The sequence below is a fragment of the Grus americana genome, chromosome 4 (genome assembly GCF_028858705.1).
Source record: "Grus americana isolate bGruAme1 chromosome 4, bGruAme1.mat, whole genome shotgun sequence".
NCBI lineage: Eukaryota > Metazoa > Chordata > Aves > Gruiformes > Gruidae > Grus > Grus americana.
The window spans coordinates 67092037-67110562 of record NC_072855.1 but is presented as its reverse complement, the minus strand read 5'-3'; the positions used below and the strand labels follow the sequence as shown (position 1 = coordinate 67110562).

At 37.8% G+C, this 18526-nt stretch overlaps 1 protein-coding gene across 3 annotated transcripts in view; it reads right to left on the bottom strand.

Moving 5' to 3' along the window:
• The window catches only part of TTC29 (tetratricopeptide repeat domain 29), a 348965-nt gene that overhangs the window by 128528 nt on the left and 201911 nt on the right, over nt 1-18526 (bottom strand). For 2 of the 3 annotated variants that reach the window (XM_054824216.1, XM_054824217.1), the window contains one exon: nt 1181-1277. In XM_054824216.1, coding sequence (XP_054680191.1) covers nt 1181-1272 — 92 coding nt within the window. In that variant the 5' untranslated portion in view covers nt 1273-1277. Of the gene's footprint in view, nt 1-1180; nt 1278-4018; nt 4200-18526 lie in introns of those variants that run through there. The other variant, XM_054824215.1, reaches the window with a different exon arrangement.

Genomic DNA, 18526 nt, shown 5'->3' with positions numbered 1-18526 from the left:
ACTGCCTATTCCATTAACTCAGGTTCAAGTTTTCTCAAAATTTCCTATCAAAGAAAATGGCAGAGCTTGCCTTGTTCTAATCACAAAGCATGGTCTAGACCATTACAGAATTGCATAATTATTTTCTGCAAATAGACACGACTTCTATAGGACTGCTGCAGAATGATCTTCTTGAACATAAAACTTCCCAAATAAAGGGAAGAAGCAAGACTGCTACCTCTGGGATGAGTTATCCAGCAACATAGTTACTGGAAAAAGTGATGGCTGCAGAACATGGCTCCAGCCATAAAAGATTAAAAAAAAAAAAAAAATTGTAAGACATCACTGCATGTCCTTATTCTATCAATGTGTGAGAGAACACCTATCAGTATGAGCCCCTCAGAAAGACCAGGCCCAAGGGTACCATGTTTCTAGATCCTTACTGCTTTTAGACATGGACAATGCAGCTGCTGAAATCGGAGCTTTCAGCCAAAGGGCTAAGGAGAATGCTAGGATTTGGGGGAGGGGGGAAGAAAAAAAGAGGAGGAAGAAGAAAATAACCACAATTCTGAAATGGAGGCAATTCCAGGAAAAAGAGCATAGTGGGGCAGAGTAGTAACTGAGAGACCAGTACTCACTGAGGGAGACACAAATGTACGTATACAAGTAACTAAGAGGAGAAATGAGTGCAACGGTATGGAAAGCCATGTAGGCATGTGCAAGAAGAAGATGGCTTGAAAGTATTATGTCACTGTTGTTAACCTTCTCAGTTATTAAGTACAGGATAAGGCTTTTCAAGCCAGTTTTATTCATTAGATTTCGAGAGACATGAAACTGTTTTGTGCCCACATGAAAAAAAAATTTTGTTTTTCATCCAAATAAGTACATTTTCAATGACCTACATTTGTATCAATGCAAGACAACATCTGCTAATTGGAAAGAACTTCCTATGGCTCTTGAAAGGGTTTTGAAACATTCATACAAAATATCTACCTTAAACAGAACACATTTCCTATTTCCTTTTTTTCCCCTTTTAATTGTGAAATTTTCCTAAGAGAGAATTTCCTTGACTCTGATGTTTGCAGTTTTAAATATTGCAAAAAAGCAAACATAATTGTCACCTCTGCATAACTATGCTATGTATAGCTGACTGAAGCTATTCACAGTAGAAGTGGTACTCTGAAAGAAAAGAGGTACATACCTGGCAAAGTCTAACGAGGGGCAAACAGTCTGCTCTATGAACCTGGGATGCTCCAGTGGACTTTGTAGGATCGCTTGAGGCAGCACATTCATTTTAGCTAAAACGAACAAACAAAACCAGCTTTACTTGAAACAATGTCTTCACAGTGATGCAGTTTCTTATCCTTGTGCTGCTTCCCAGTCAACTCTCTTTTTTATTTCCAGTGCATTATGTGTAAATCTGGACTCCAGTTCCACACAGATCTTTTCAGGCCTCAGCATTACTTCAGTAGGACGCAGTGCATAGGAATGGTCATGATCTTACTTTCAATGGTTTTCTCTCTTTCATTTGAGTGCTTTTGATTTGCACAGGGACAACTGATTCAGGAACCTTACTTGCATGTGATTCCCTGTGCTTCCGTAAGCTATCTAGCTCTGAGTATTAATAATATTTTAAGTTAATACATAAGGTGGAGAAATGATCGAACATGCAGTGTGCAATGCAACAACAGGCACAGTATTAACGTTCGAAATAATACATAATCATAATAGTAACAATCCTTTGAATAAAAAATGTAAGTAATGCTATACTTACAACACAGGGTTTTACTTAAAAGCTGAAAGCCCCACAGTTATGTAGAATCGTCTAGCTCATAATTTTGAAGTACATAAATGCTAATAGGACTTTTTTGTCATATAGAGCTACTGTGTTTTTTCCCCAAGTATTCAGCCTACACTTCCTACCATTAAAGTTTCAGCTGCCAGTTCCTTCATTTTGCATGTCTGTGATCTGAGGACGTTAGCAGCAGGAGCACCCTTACTTTTAAATTTGGTTTAATGTAGGTATTGCATGCCCTGCTGGTAGGCCTCAAGGCACAAACCTTTAATAGGGATGGGAAAACAGAATATAATGGGGGAGGGGAGGAGAATTTAGCTATTTGCTACATTCAGTGAAAGGAAATTTATTTTTTAGGAAATAAATGTTAGATATGAATCAACTTGATACTGAATGATCAGCATCAGACTAACAGATATTTTATATATTAGCCTTTCTGAGATCAAAAGCCATTTAATCGATGCAATGCTTTGCTACAGTTATAGTGAAGTAATTTTTAAAATTGTGTTACTTAGAATGGAATAACAAAGGCAACTACAGCTTGAAAAGATGACAAGATACGCTATTTCCCCTAAGTCATTCTTTTAGGCCTTAGTACTAATGATAACATTTGTTACAGAAAGAAAAAAAAATATTTATAAATAAACCAATTTACAATTGGAGGCAGCAACATTTTGCACAAGTGTGTCATGGAAAAAAAATCAATAGAATAAAAACATATAGGTAATTCATCACTATAAAAGATTATGCTTCTTACAGAAAATGACAAGTTTGTATTCAGAAGCAATATAGAAAGGAAAATCTCTTTTTAGGAAGATGCTATTCAGTGAGAAATAGTAACTAAACTTTGGAACAATATTGAAGCCCTGAGAAGATGTAAAGCTTTCTACAAGCCTCTTAGTTTTGAAGCATTAGGTGAGAAAAAGCAAACAGACTGTGTTTTAATGGCAGCTGTTGAATTTGGCAAGGCAGGAGAGCCAACCATCTGCAGACACGGGGCAGAAAAGGCAGGGGTAAGCAGCTGAAAGGAGGCTCTGAAAGCCCGGGTATAGCCACAGCAACCATGAAAAGCTATCGATGGGCAAGTGTACTTTGCGGCGTGCCTCAGGTCTCAGGCTCCAGGCTGCACCCACATGGGACCTGGCTGGAGCATACAATAGCTCCTCGATGGCCTGCACGCACCAGGTTCCCACCCCACAGAAATCAAGTATGTGATAAGGTCTCACACTAACATGAGGCACATATGCAGATGTTTTTCTGCATCTATTACTGCCTCACAAGGATTAAAACTATTGCCCTGACTCCTACTTCAAGCTCAAAGCTTGGTAATGAAAAAAAAAAAGAGCTTCATAATAATGTCAATTTAATTTTCATCTTAGAAGTGGGAGGATGCTTTCACCATGAAATGGATGGTGCTTTTCCCTGATTTCCAAGGTAACTGTAATATTTACAGGTAAATTAGAACCACAGATACACATGACAGAAGGTATCAGCAACAACACATCTTCTGAAACATGTGCTATAACATTCACATAAATTTCTTTGCTGATCATTTAAAGACTGCTAACCCCTTTACATCTTACTTCTTTATTATAAGGCCCAAACCACATCTCATTTACCTAATCAAACACCCACAGAATTCAGCAAAAGACAGGGCAGTGCAGTTTGTTTCTACAGAAGTGCTACATTTAATCACATAATCAAGGAAATCTCCCCACGTACTGGAATTGCTCCAACGTGCACTGAAGCTAAAAGTAAAATGCCAACTGTAGCAGCCTTTCCTGGCATGTTTTAGGAAACCTGCTCACCATCACCTAGCTCTTCCTACGTGTTTTCTGAGGCATGCATAAACCTAACTGCAGGCTGAGGATTTCAAAGGAAGGGAAGCAGCCTAGAAGTAGGCATGGCTGAGGATTTCCCAGGAAGGGAAGCAGCATAATAAATGTAATTTGTTCCAAGTGACCTGGAAGAGGTCACTGCCCCAGCCAGCCCTTCATTTTGACCCATATTCTGAACCTCCACCGGCCTTGTGGCGGTCCAGCCCCGGCTGTGGGAAGACAGCCGCCCTTTGCTGCTTCCTGGCCTTCACCGACCACCAGCCAGGTACACTTTTTTTTTCCTCTTCACCTGTGAACCACCTCGAAACTCCACATACCCTCAACCCTTGGCTCTGGTGCTGCCTCAGCCTCTCAAAAATTACGTATATATAAAAAAATATTAGCTGAACTTTCCAGGGGAACGGACCTCTACTCATGGCGCGGCTGCAGGACGAGGTCTCCAGCGGCGTGCCTACCGCGCCCGGCGCTTAACGACTCCTTCCCCCCACGCCGCCGCCGTCGCCTGAGGGGAGACGGGGGGGTGCGCCCCGCGCAGGGCGGGGAGCAGAACGGGGCCGCCAACGGTCGCGGCGTTCGCCGCCTGGTTCCCTGCGCCGGCTCGGCCCCGATGCCGCCGCCTGCAGCCGGGCCGCTCCGCGGGACGCCCGCGGCCTCGCCATGGCGACGGGGGGCGGGCGGCGCTGAGGGCCGGCCTCCCGCCCCGCCGCCTTCTCCGAACCCGGCGTCGTCGGGCCCCACTGCCCCCCTGAGGGCGCCCCGGGGTGAGTCACTCTGAAGCGGCCGGTCGCCGAGTCGTGAGGAAAAAGCCCAGCAGTTCCCTTCTGGCAGAGGCCTGCAGGCCGGGTGAGCCGCAAAGTCCCATTTAGACCATGAAAAATGTGGAAGCTGTGAGAAACGAGCACAGCTCGAAGCGTGCAGCATGAATGGGTCCTCCAGCTAACGGAGAGTTTGTGTGCTTTCCAAATCAGCTTATCTCAAATGGGAGCCTCTCACAAAGCTAAGTAAGTTTCTGAAGTTGGCAAGCAAAGAATCAGTGACAATATCATATCGATACTTAAAGGAAGGTTTGTGGGCAGTCTCTTAGATTACAGATGAACACTTGCAGTGAGCAGGCTTTTTTCTTTCAGTACCTCTGATCTCCAACATCCTTCAGGACTTTGAGCAGTGGAAAAGAACAAGTAGAAAAGACTAGACTTAGTCTCTAAGTAAGTGCCATAGCATGAAGGTTTTTAGTTTGTGGAAAATTTTGTCACTTCTGTTGATGAGAGTCTGCTGCTTAATTTACTGTAAGGAAAGAACTGTTCTAAGGGACTGATCGGCTAGGAAGTCTGGGAACTTACAAGAAATAGAAATAGTGAGAAGGAACCAACAAGCTTTTGGTAAGTGCAAATTAAAATTATAAGAGAAACCATAATTGGGATGCTAAAGAATACAAAGAGCAGAGATTTTTCAGTACCCTCTTTTTTTACTTTTGGAAAGTTAACACCAGAGGAAGAGGTCATTTTTTAGCACAGATTTGACCTAATTTTTATTGCTAAAACTGGTTGGAAAACTGGGATGACAAAATCAATTGTTATAATCTATTTTGGAAGGATCAAGTGGACAGAAAGCACTTCAAAAACGGCATTACCTGTTTCTGACTTGATGGCAATCGGAAGCAAATGATCTTGAATGTTTATGGGTCAGTGTTCTAACGGATAAGTCAGAAGTTGACAGGCTACTTAGCTGATATCAAATCACACTAGAAAACAGCAAGACCTATGCCTTACCCACCTACAACTTATAGGGAAAACACTGCTGTACTGCAGTGAATTTCAATCTGAGTGACATATGCTGGAGGTCTCATGCTGCCAGTGTTAAAATGTACTTGGAATTTCAAAATATTTTAAATGTCAATTTCCTAACTCAAAAAGTGTTGCATCCAACACAGGGGAATTCTGTATTAGACCTCATCTTGTCAGATGAAAAGGAATTGATCACAGAACTAAAAATTAGCCATAGCTTAGGTATAACTGATAATGATTTGATCACATTTGTTATGTGCAAACAGAATTTAGTCCAAACCAATAATATATATACTTAATGCTTTGAAAGCATTTTATAAAGGTGAATACTATTATAAGGTAAACCTGTTGGGAGAAAGAATTTAATCTGAATTGGGAGAATGATAATAGGAAACCATTTAAGGATGTTAGCTCAGATACCCACAAAGCCATAATCTCACAACTAAGGAATACATTTGCTGAAAAGCCAGGGTGGTTTACAAGGAAAACAGCTATGAAACAGAAGGAAGAATGTGATATCATACATGTACACTGGAAGCTAGGAATTGTAGAAAAGTACTGTGGGAAGTAAAAGGTTATAAGGGAAATATACATATGGTCAACAGAGTTAAAATGAGGAAAATGAAAGGTTTTTTTCAAGTATAGAATATGGAAAATTATCTGAATAGTGAGAAGACCCTATTAAGAGACAAAGACCTGTTAACTTGTCCATTGCAGAAAAAAACCAAAATTGAAGTGTTCGCACTCCTCCACTCTAGAAGAGGCGAAAGAAAGAGAGACTTGGTGAAAACTAAAGTGATCATGGAGAAAAATATGAAAAAAAAAAAAAAAGAGGAGAAAAAGTTAAAGTGTCAAAAATACAGAACCAGGGAACTGGAGGGCAACTGACCATGCCACTAGGCAGCAAAAGATGTAAAAAGTACAGAAAAAGTACGAAAGCTAATGCTGGCTGCTGTGGGCTGCAGGTGTGGAGATATGAGAGGCTGATGGAACGGAAATAATCTCTGAAGTTGCCAGGATTTCTTTAGCCAAACTTCCTCCTCCACCAGGCCCAGGGCCAGAGTCAAAAGGAGGTGAAAGAAGATTCTGTAAGTCTTTTGAGACTTTGGATGGCATACTGAACTAGGTACAAAGCTAGGTACAAGCTTTGTGTGATTTGGCACAAACTTTAACCAAAAGTTGACTGTAGCACTACTGTTGTTTTTCATACCAAGTGAAATACACAAAAACTAAGAAACCCAGAGCATTTCTGGAGACAGATCCTGTACAGTTTTGCAGTCAATACTTCTAACCTCAACTTTCCAGGTTTTGTGTGAACTTTCTTTAAAGCCAAATAACAGGAAACCTGTCATGTCTCAAAATGGATTATCTTTCCGTAAAATGATTAATTTTTCCTATGCATCTTTTCCTTATACATGTGACAGATAAACAGCATTTCTACCTTTCTGATGTTCCTATGTTAGTGAAATATGTAACTTGGTGTTCAAAGTAGTTATTATAGACCAAGTACCACCAGAAATGGTTTTCTCTTACATACACATGAGAGACTTCCCCAGGTACATTATAATGTTTTTCTTTCACAGCAGACTCTTTGAAACCATATTTAGGTACCTTACTCGTAATCATTCTGTACATCATACCCCTTTGGTTTCTTTAGAGATGAGCATGAGGATTTTGTGGACCAATCTGCTAGTATGGAGCCCAGTTCTGCCATGTTGCTTTGTTGGTAGGTACTGGTGATGCTGCAAAACTTGCTGGTCAGGTACCAGCATGAAGCTAGCACTTGAAGAAGCAAGCAGGGTAAATAAAACCCCCCTCACATGCAGAGGTCCTGGTACAGGTAGTAATTAGCCAAGGAAGGCTGTGCCAGGCAAGACCTGGTGCTGCTCTTTTTGACAGCAATAAAGTACTACTAAATATAAAAGTTACTTTTCATACAAGAGCCATCTCTTTTAATTTCAGAGGCATTTGGAATACACAACTAAATTGGAGGAGTTGCCTCTGATTTTTTTCTTTATGGCAAATACGTATTTAGATCTGCATAAGTAGTATCATACTCACTAAAGATTTCCCCTGTTTTTCTAATGCAGCACTTGCATCCTGTTTAACCAACCTCAGCAATGTCTCTGCATCATGTATCTCCTCTTTTAGCTTTCTATTTGAGTGATGAGATGGAGACAGCAGCACTGATGAAGATCAAACAAATTTACAGTGTAAAAACTACTATAAGGATCTCTAGTCTTGCTATTCATTATATACATATTATGCATTGATATTCTAGATCATTGTCAAGCTCCATTGCTGGCATAATAGGCTCAGCAAAGACCCAAATATTTGACAGAGAACTCAGGTCTCCAAAATCTTTACTTCACAGTTCTTGTCACGTTTCATCTTGCTGTAGCTTGCAGCTGGTATTTAGATGGAAGTGTTCCACAGCAGCATTAGAGCAAAAGGATTAGACACCATAAGCTTTTGTTTTATCAGGATTTCCATTTCTCTTTGCTTATGTCACTTCAAACACTGTAATGGGAAACTAAGCAAAATAGGATGGTGTTAACACTATAACGTGCTGGTGAGCATTTATTTATATAAGTTGTTCCATTCACTTCAAATGGAACCACTCATATGACTAAAAACTTGCTAACATAAATAGCAACCCTTCCCAGTTTAGCTCTAAACAAATAGGTGTAAGGGCTGACATAGTTTAAAGGAAGATGAATATAATTATGGTTTACTATAAAAAAGCGATGGGTATTTCAATAACAATCTAGTCTGAGTGTTTAAGAAAGTATGGAATGTGCCTTGGTCGAAATAGGTACTAGAGAAGAAGATAGGCAACAAAAAATGAGAAAAGATATTTCCTTTTTAATTTATTTTTTACAGAAGAAGCATTTTCTCAGCCATTGAAATAAGAGCTACAATGGGCAAAAATTTCTTGTCTTCAGGCCTTATTGTTCTGCATGCTTAGAAATTTGAGTTTTGTGTTGTTAAAAAGAGGGTAGAAACTTTCATTTGTAGTTCTGGAAGGTCCAGAGATACTGCACTTCAATTTTATGGCTATTACAAATGATAACTGGATTCATGGTAACCTAACATGTCTCAGAAGTGTCTTTAACCTGACACACGTGTATAAGATAAACAAAGGTGGCATTGTACAAAGGTTATATTAGCATTTGCCCGTGCTCACCTAATAAACTTATTCATGAATGATGGAGTTGCAGGTAATACTGCTTTCCAAAACTCATGCTGTTAAGTCTTTTATATCAGGTCATTGTAGGCCCTATATTCTACATGCATAACAGAGAAAACTGCCCCAGCTTGCACTTTATATGTTTACTCCCGCTCCCTTTCCCACCCCCTCTCTTTACAATAAACTGAAATTTATCCCATTAATATCTCCTCCTGGTTCTGTTCAGGTGTTAGTACTCATAGATTTATAGGTATGCATCAGATAGACTTTCACCTACTGAAACATTTGTAACATTATCAACTTATTTGTTTTGCCTTCTTTTGAAAGCTGTCTAGAAAGATTTATATAAAAAGTTAATCAAACTACATCACTGACTTGGCTCATCAGTACAACTTTTTCATCACCATAACAATATCTGTGTGACATCTAGCTTATCATCATGAATTATGGGGGAAAGGATAAACAACCCATTAAGAAATTAAAGGCCCACAAAGGTGCAGTTTGATAAAGGATAAAAACATCCCACGGGGTACGTATAATAAGATCTCTCTCCCCTGAAGAGTGATTGTTATCTTTCTTTCATGAACGTCAAAGACCTGGAGCTTCTCAGCGCCTCAGGCAAGTGAGTTTGAAGGTCTCCTTCATGATTGAATGAAAAATAGTAATCAGAATTAGGTTAAGACTGTTTATCCTATAGAGCATTTTTAAAAAAAATGTTTTATGGGTAGAACTGATAATAGTAACTGATAGAAACAGCCACTGTAATCACATTTAAAAAACTTTACTGTGTTTTGTGTATTCAGTGTGTCATTGTCTGTTTATTCTGGTATATGTTGGGACAAGCTTTGTTTCATGGAGAACTGAGCTAAATAGCTCTAATACATGAATTTATATAGTCTTAATTCTGTAATAAATGGAAGCCTGTGTAAAAGAACAGTGACTTACAGATAAAGATCTCTTTACAACCCCAAGAGAAATAAGTCATTCTTAACTAAGTTTTAATTTCCTGAGACAAAGTATACAGCCAGTATCCTTACTGTACTGTAATTAATTATGCCTTTCTTTATACTAATAGAAGACAGTAGTATTTACAGTCTTTCAGATTCCTCTGAGTGAATTTCATGATTCTTGTGGCTGAAGAAGAATCTAACTAAATCAAAGGAGGTGCAATCAAAATGAATGATTTAAATGATGCAACAGAATTGTCCTGTACAGTTCTCTTCCCTGTGTGACAGATTATGCTTAAATTGGTGAAAAAATCATCTGAGATAATCAGAAAGACTGCCACCAAAAGGTGCTCATATTAAGTTGCACTGAAGGATAACTTTTTTCCCCAGTAAGTTGAACCTCTAAAGTTTTGCACTTGGACCCTGAAGATTGTTTATTCTTCATTGCTATTAAATTCTTCTTCCATTATTGTTTTCTAGTTCTGGTCACACTCGTTGATTGACTCTCATCCTAAACACTGATATGGACATTAACTACATATCATTTACACATAACATTTCATGATGGAACCTAGCCCTGAGACCTTTATGCACTATTGCGGTGTAAATGATAAATAACGATATGTTCGCTAGTTAGAACAGATGTCTTTTGAGGTCAGGAGATCTGAAATTCTCTTTCTAGCTGACTTCTGGAATACCGTCAGTGGCAGCCAGCATTGCCTTTGCCCTGTTCTCTGTTGGCCTGTGGTTTATATAATGTATTCAGGCAGGAGAGTACCCAGCAGAGGCTCACCTACATTTTAAATGCTTCCCTATCGAGGTTTATAACTTAAAGTTGCAGGAGTGAAAAAGGCATGGAAAGGCCACTGTCTAGGAAAATCATGTGTTGTTGTTACATGGTCCTAAGACAACATTTAGCGTATCGTGCCAGAGATAGTTCAAATCCTTTGGGTTCAGTAGGTCTGGCGATTAATGGATGTTTTTGCTCCACTGTGTAAACTGTTTTGTATCTATAAGGCTAAGAAGTGTTGCTCTTTTTAGGTACAGTAGATGTTTAAGGTGAACTTTGGAATCTTTGGGGATGAAAAGGACTTTGTAGGCATACACTGCCACATTAAGTACTTCTAGGTACTTACCTCCAAACTGAACCTGAAATTATGCATTGTGATCAAAACATTGTATTATATTAATGTAATTTTGTCTTAGTGTCCTTACCTAATTATTTTGTGGAAGTTTCTGATACATTAGATTGTTGTTATCAACCAGCTGCAAAAGTGATACTGAAATTCTAATGGAGGCCATTTTAACATTCCCTATCAGTGACATGAATATAGGCTTCATTTATTAATTGTAGCTGATTAGCCACAAGGCAAACATTTAATTAAACCTTGAGAGACAATAACATTGCACATAAATTATCCATTTAAGAGCACATAGGTCTTTATATTTCATTAAAAATTGTTTAACCAATAACCACACATCTTAAGCTCAATCTGTATTTGCACAGATTTGAAGTCAGAAAATCCCCTAGTGCATTGCTGTTTTTTCCAGACATTTATTTCTTGATGCATTTTGATTTGTATTTACTTACCACTTGTTCATGCTGCTTTCCCGATTAGTGAGACTGCCACTCAAATCATGGATTAACAATTGATTAAAAAAGTCCTACCAAATTATTTACTTTTAAAATTATTTCAAAATAGTCTAAAAGGTGCTCATAGGATTCAGAAAAGCAAAAATCAAAACAAATACAGAGTTATATTGCTATATGTTGAAGGCTTCTGCTTTGAATTATTTTTGTCCCTATGCAGCTATTTTCTGTTCTTGTAGTACTGAGATTATTTTTTTTTCCTATAAGAATATATGCTTATTGTTTTATATGTTTTTCTGAACACTGGCATTATATTAAATGCATATTTGAGCATGAAATTCAGATACAAGCAGCAAGATGACTGCTTAACAAAATACTATATGAGTCTTAATACTCATTTTCCCCTAAAAGCCCCCATACCTTCCATGAACTGGAACAGATCATTATCTGCTCTGTGAAGTAACGTTAAGAAGTGGGAATACCCTTAAAACTTATGGTCAGCCATAAGCTTTGTGGGCAGGCCATTTCAGTGTATGTTTTCTACTCACTACATTTTTCTGAACAATGTAGACTGAGGCAAAGACATCTGTTAAGTAGGTAAGGGAAAAAAAATTACCTGATAAAAAGAAAGATGGTTTTGATAATGTAGTGCACTGATTCTTATTTCATATGATTTTAAGACTTACAGCCCAACATCAAAGTTATAAGAATTTGATACTAAATTCTAATTCACTATCCTGTGATACTGTATAAGTAGCATAGGGAAGCGTGATGTGAGGTATACTTGATTTTCCTTCGGTGTATTTATATTTATGTAAAAATATTACACAAGTATCAAACACATTTATGTGTATTGCACATTGCAAATATTTTCGAAAATAAGTCAAAGGAGATTCATATAAATGTCAATGCCAGGGCCTATGCCTGCCGCCTTCTTTACCTGGCTTTTGTCTGTATAGGCAATACTCTTAGAGCAGGAATCTTGCCTCTCTATTTTCAAAGGGTCTTATTTTTAGGAGTACTGAGAAAACAGCTTCTACTTGATTGTGAGATGAAAGCACTTCTGAAAGTCAGTCTTGTGGGGTACTACCAAAGCTTTGCAAATTATTATTACTACTACTAAGACATTAAAACCAGACAAGCTACTCTTTCTTGTAATAGAGATTTTTTTAAAGAAATTGCCAAGCTTAAGACATGAATTCCACCAAGGGAACCAGTATGACTAAACGTTGTAGGTCAGATGGGCCCTCTAATATCCCAAGCTAGCTTCTTTCCATTCAGATTTAGGGATAGGCTCTGTGACTTCTTTCCTAACTGTTTTTCCCCCCTTTTCCTGTTTTATTTTCGATTTGGAAAGCAGAGGAAAACCAGCTAGAAATCAATTATCAAATAAAAACAAGCAGACAAAAAAACCCCAACCCAACAACAACAAAAAAACCCCACAACCAAAACCCAAAAGCTGAAATACAGTAGATTTGCACAACTGTCTGTGAAGTTAAATGTAGGTTACTCTGTTCATGTACAAAGATATTTAGATGGCAAATGGAAACTAGCTGCTGTGAAGCACATCACATTCATATATAATTGAAGCACCCAGGAGTAAAATACTGAGGCACAATAGGTGACAACTGATAAAAAACAAGAGAAGAAGTATAAAACAGGATACAAAACTCTGGGGAGTACAGAGAATATCTAACACAGGCTGAAGAACCTACAATAACTGTATCTAAATTACCAGATAATACAAAAATAATAACTGAACTGATGAAGCCAGAGAATTCAGTGAAGTACTGCTGAGGTGCAGAGCTTCTGTTGTAATGATACATTACTGGAATCAGTAACATTTGTCTCATTTTCTACACTACCATGCAAAAAGAAAGATGATTTTTAACTTGTTGGGAAAAGAGGGAAGCAGGAGCTCCCCAGCATAAGCCACTGTCCCTGTGTCCCTGGAAGAACAGCTTCAATCATTCTTTATAGATCTCCCTCAAAATAAAGTGTTTGGGGATGAAGGTGACATTTATGGTCCCTTAATCTGCAGGGATGTCTTAGTAGAACTCAAGGTAATACTGGTCCAGTTTAGCCTTACCCTTTTTCTGCTTGCTTATCTAGTCAAACTAACATCTTTTGGAGAGTGAAATTGAAGACAGCAGCTGGCAATGACAGTTTAGGACCATAAATCCTGAAGTGGTAATAGCTGAACTTGGATCTATGTGCAGTTGCAACGGGCTTTGACGTAAATGTTTTTGTCTTGTGGTGGCCACATGGCCAAAACTGTTAAGTCACATTCTTTTCTAAATGTGAAAGAGAAGTTTCTGTCAGACAGTTTCTTCTGAATTAGGCTTTGGGAGAGCACACTTTATTCAAAATGGATGTTTGTGGCATTGATTCTTCTGTGGACAAACTTCATGCTATTGTAACTGTAGTACACACATATGTAGCATTTTTACACCACAGTTTCCTGAGATGCAGAGAATTCAGGCATATTGTCTACCTCGCTTTATCCTGACCATCATTTTTCCACAAATATACAGGCTTTCTGAATTTTAGAGATCTCAACCCCAGAAAGAAGAGAAGATGATGCTAACAGCTCCTTTTCTTGGGACTTGACTGTGAATTCAAAATCTTTATAACAATTTATTACATTTATGTCATAATAATATCAGCCTTTAGCTTTGTCTTAAGTGTTGCCAGATATATGTTCTTACAGGGTGATTAATGATAATTTGTTTGAACAATGTTATTTAAACAGTTTCAGCTAAGTACATAGTATCTCTGTCTTGAAACAAGCTGAACTGAAATTGTAGTTTAGTAACATGGCTCAGCTGGGAGATGGATTATGGCAGTATTGAAGATAATAATTTGAGTTTACTGCAAGAAAGATTAAAAGCTAACATCCATAACGAAGTTCAATGCTATCTCCTGCTGGACAATACACTGCAATGTCAGCACCCAGCTGCCTTTGATTTTGGTTTTGTTGAGAGCAATTTCTGGTCTCCAGAACCCAGTATAGAGGATTCAGCCCGGATGTGCCTGAGCCTCTGCTCATTGAAGGTCAGTAGTAATGTCTCAATGCTGGGGACAGAATGGAACGAGCTGGCTCGAGCTGCTCAGTCTGATGGGGGAAAGGGTTCAGATGCATATTTGGAACTGGGAGCAGCATGACTGCATTGCTAAACCAGAGCTAACCAAAGGGGAGCAGAAGAATGGTAGAATTGGCTTGGGATGGTGGTGGTGGGTAACAACTTTGGAAATCAACAGAATTCCTCCTATCTGCTTTGCAGAACCAGCCTTTTCCGCCATAACACCTTAAAAAGATCAGGGTTAAAAATCTTGCATAATGTAGGTTTATAATCACCTACATTGTTATTTTATAAGCACCTGATTTTGTAATTTTAACAGCCGCTTTCTTGTCTACCCTGTAAACTTTGCATCTGAACTCTCACTGAGGCCTCATAGTGAATCCTTACCCTGAGCAGAGTTTAGGCACTGCTTTCCAGTCTCTGTATACAGTCTTAGCATGCAGTTGCCCTGTCTTGCACGCTACTCTGAGAGCTGGGTCCCTGCTATCCAACCAGGGAGGACTTATTACAAAGACAAGTTCCCCAAGAGCCTTCAGGAATTTAGTATTTCTTTTCCCAGTTGTGAATTAATTGGCATAGGTTCTTAAAGTACCATAGCAATGTGACGACTGAAGTGTGTGAAATACAGGCATTGCCGAGATCCTACACTTGATTGTTTTTCATTTTAACAGTATACAGAGCTGGACAAAAATGTGTGACACACAGTTAGTTATCTGGCTTGTTTTCAAGCAGATGTTTCTAAAGAGCTAGTGATTCTTCTTCCTTGTACCTACTGTTTTCCTTCAAGTACTGGTGTTTCTTTCTCTCATTTACAGCTAATTCTTGATTCTTCCTTGAACTCAAAGCAAAATGGGCCTTCTTCCTATAAGAGCAGTCCTTTGTTTTCACCATCTTTATCTTAGTAAATTTTTCTCAGTATGTTTAAATCATCTCTTGAAGAGGGACAAAATTCTGTGTCCATACAGATAAGGAGTAGGCAAGCAGGACTGCAGGGAGATGCAGAAACACTGGAAACTTAGTACACAGCCAGGCATGCCCAGAAAAGCAGATTGTACTGCTTATGGCACAGTCATATCCATGTGCAAGTTAAATAAGAGTTATGTATTTTGTTCTTCCCAGGAAAGATGTAATGAAGGTCCCTTCATCTCAGATAACTTATTTATGTACATGAAAACACATCAAGACACCACTTACAGTGTCTTTGCCACAGGTAGTGGCAAAGGTAGGATATCAACAAAAAATTGTGGGTGGCTTATAAAAGAAAATGAACCAAAATTCATTAAATAATGAAATAAAATTAAAATCATACATATGTTCTTATATAGCCACTGATTGTGTAATGGAACAATTTCAATTTAAACTTTTTAAGTCTTTGCAGAGTATCTGCTTCATTTATAAGTGAAGAAGCTCTAATCAAACTTGCCATTCAGTCTTAAAAGATTCCATTCAGTTACATAGTTTCTTATCCAAAAATCTTGTATTTATTTTAAAAGGTGGAATAATCGCTCATTATTGTAAAGCCAGTAAGTGGCAGGTTAGAAAAGCAGTGAACTAAGTCTTTAGAAAAATTCACTTTCTGTTTGTATTTTTGATGCTGCCAGCTGTATTTTCTCTAATTGATAATAATGCATGGTAGAATAAATAGAAATGTTATATTTTTGTATGTTTACATAGTTGAAGCAGAGGATAAATATAGCTGATAACTGTACGGATGATTTGAAAGTTAAATTGAGTAACTATTGTTAATTTTTCTGTGCATTAAAACAGTTTGGGGAATGCAAATTATATTTATCTACAGAAATCAAGCATTTCTCCTCCTTTCTTAAAATATTACTACAGGATTTCTGTAGCAATGATTTGAGACACTATAAGTAACAATAGCAATACTGCAGTTTGCAGTAATTACTGTAGAATACTGTATTTTATAAAGGTGACACTTGACATCATATCTCACCCAGTAAAACTCAGTCTTTCATGTTCTAAAATTAATGTGCTAAAAAGTGAACATGTAAATATTCAAGTGCACAGTTACAATTATGCAGATAGGGAAACAAGTGTGAAAACCTAGACTTTCATATCTATGTTTATAATGTATAATCTGCATGCAGTTGCAATTCAGCATGATGTTATTATAAAAGGATGAGAAACGCTCTTTTTTTTCTGGACACGTGTCTTAGTAATAAGGCAGAGAGTGGTAGCTAAGACTGAGAAATAGAAATGTATACAGGTAAGAGTATATAGATCTAAACTGTTATATACAAAACATCGAGTATTACAGAGCGGTTTTATTCTTTGATAGACATCTGAGTTACAATCTGTAATTAGTAATCATCAATCAAATTACTTTTGCTTGGATCACAAACACACTAGCATGCACAGCTTCCTATGCTTCCCCTGTTATTTTTATTTGCGATTACAACCGTTATTGCACTATTAGTTATGTTGTGAGTGGCCAAGTTACTTCATATGGGGATACATTTTTCAAATGCCATTCTGGGAACAAAATACTGATCCCACTGCATGTTTTTCCTCCCAAGATTTGCTGGTGTTTGTTCAAATCCAAAATGAGAAATACATATTCTGGCTGAGAGTTGGACTTGGTCATAATCTTTACAGAAGATAAAGCACTTGACTGCTTTAATGTTTCTTGATTGTTGTATCTGATTGTTTACATCTTCAGAGTAAATCAGGTAGTAAAAACTGCCGTTGGGATTCACTTTTGAGTGCACGTGACATGATTAAAGTTATCATACCATCATAGTTAAGGTTATGGACTGTAAGTTAGTCTAAAATAGTGTCCTAGATGTCTGTCTATCTAAGAGCTTTGTATGCTGATGAGAGAATTCTTGAATACACATTGTTTGCTCTTCCATACAATTTTTTGTACTTTAAATCATTCTGCATCGTTCCTGCACATTTATCTGTGGTGTTTTAATCCTTATTTTCTTTTCAAGCATTAGCATCATAAGCAAAATTAAGAGCCGATGTCAGGTGTCAGTTTGCATATCCTTTTTTGATTCCAGTCTTGTGCTCTGATTCAGACATTCCCACTGCTTATTCCAGTTACATCTTTTGAACTTCCTGTTGCCATATAGATAATTGGGTATCTCGCACAGTCTTTTTCTATACAGAGTAAACGTGCCACCTTTGGGTTATAAGTACAATCTACGGTCAGTTCTTATGCAGTATTTATGCATGTCTTTCCAGAAAGATTATTTTGATGCTAATTTAGGCCACTGAAGAGCAGTGAGCCATCACTAGTAAATTAAAACATGTAGACAAATCAGATCTGTTATTTCATATTTTTCAAAATGATGACAACTAACAACTAAATGATGTGTGACTAACACATCTATCTCCCCCCTTCCCCCTCACACCAAGCCCTTCTCAAATCCTGTCAGTGACATAGAAGTTTGCAATTTTTATGGTTTCATTTCTGTGAACTTTCCCAGGGTTCTACTATTTATGAAGTGGCAGCTACTTCTGGAAAGTAGGGGTTGATGTAATATGTAAGAGTAAGAGAAAAGATCTTGAGACACAACTTTTTCCACTTTGTTTGCCAAAAATTTGCAGACACAGCTGGTAGAAAATCTGAAACATTATTGATTAAATATATTATTTGGCAAAGACCATTGTGTATAATATTTCAAAATTGCTCCAGAATTATAGAGCAAAATATAATTTCTAATCGTCCCAGTGGAATAATCAGAAATTGTACATTATACTATTACTGCAGCACTAGTAAAAGGAAGCAAACTGTGGCCATGTAATAGAATTTTAAAGATCTAGGTTTGTTTGTTTTCTAAGGACATCATTGATATAACAATGCAAATAACTCCAGTAATGTGGCCATGCAAACCTCTCAATTTGTTTTACTTTTTTTATAGTTATGTATTATTCATGTTGCATTAGTATATGCACTGTTTATTTCCCTAATTGTAACAAGCACTTAATTAATTACACTATAACCTCTTGAATCTATAAGCCAACTGTTGCGTCTTTAGTTAATATTTTAAAGTCTCATCTTTTCCCATTTTTCCTTGTGCCTTTGATGTTTTGTTTCTTACCCTTCTTGTTTGGGTTCTCTGTGGAATAGTCTCAGAATAATCCTGCAGTTCTCTTTTATGACTGAAACTTTGCATTTTAACAGTTGTCTGGAGATAGTTTCTTCCTTGTGAAATATCAGTTTTAATAACAAGAAAAGAAAAATGCCATAAATCTGCACTAACCACATAAAGCTGAAGTCTCTGAGAGACTGATTAACATTGAGACTCTACACAGGTTTTTCAATAATTAGAGGACGTGCTTGCATGGAGCCA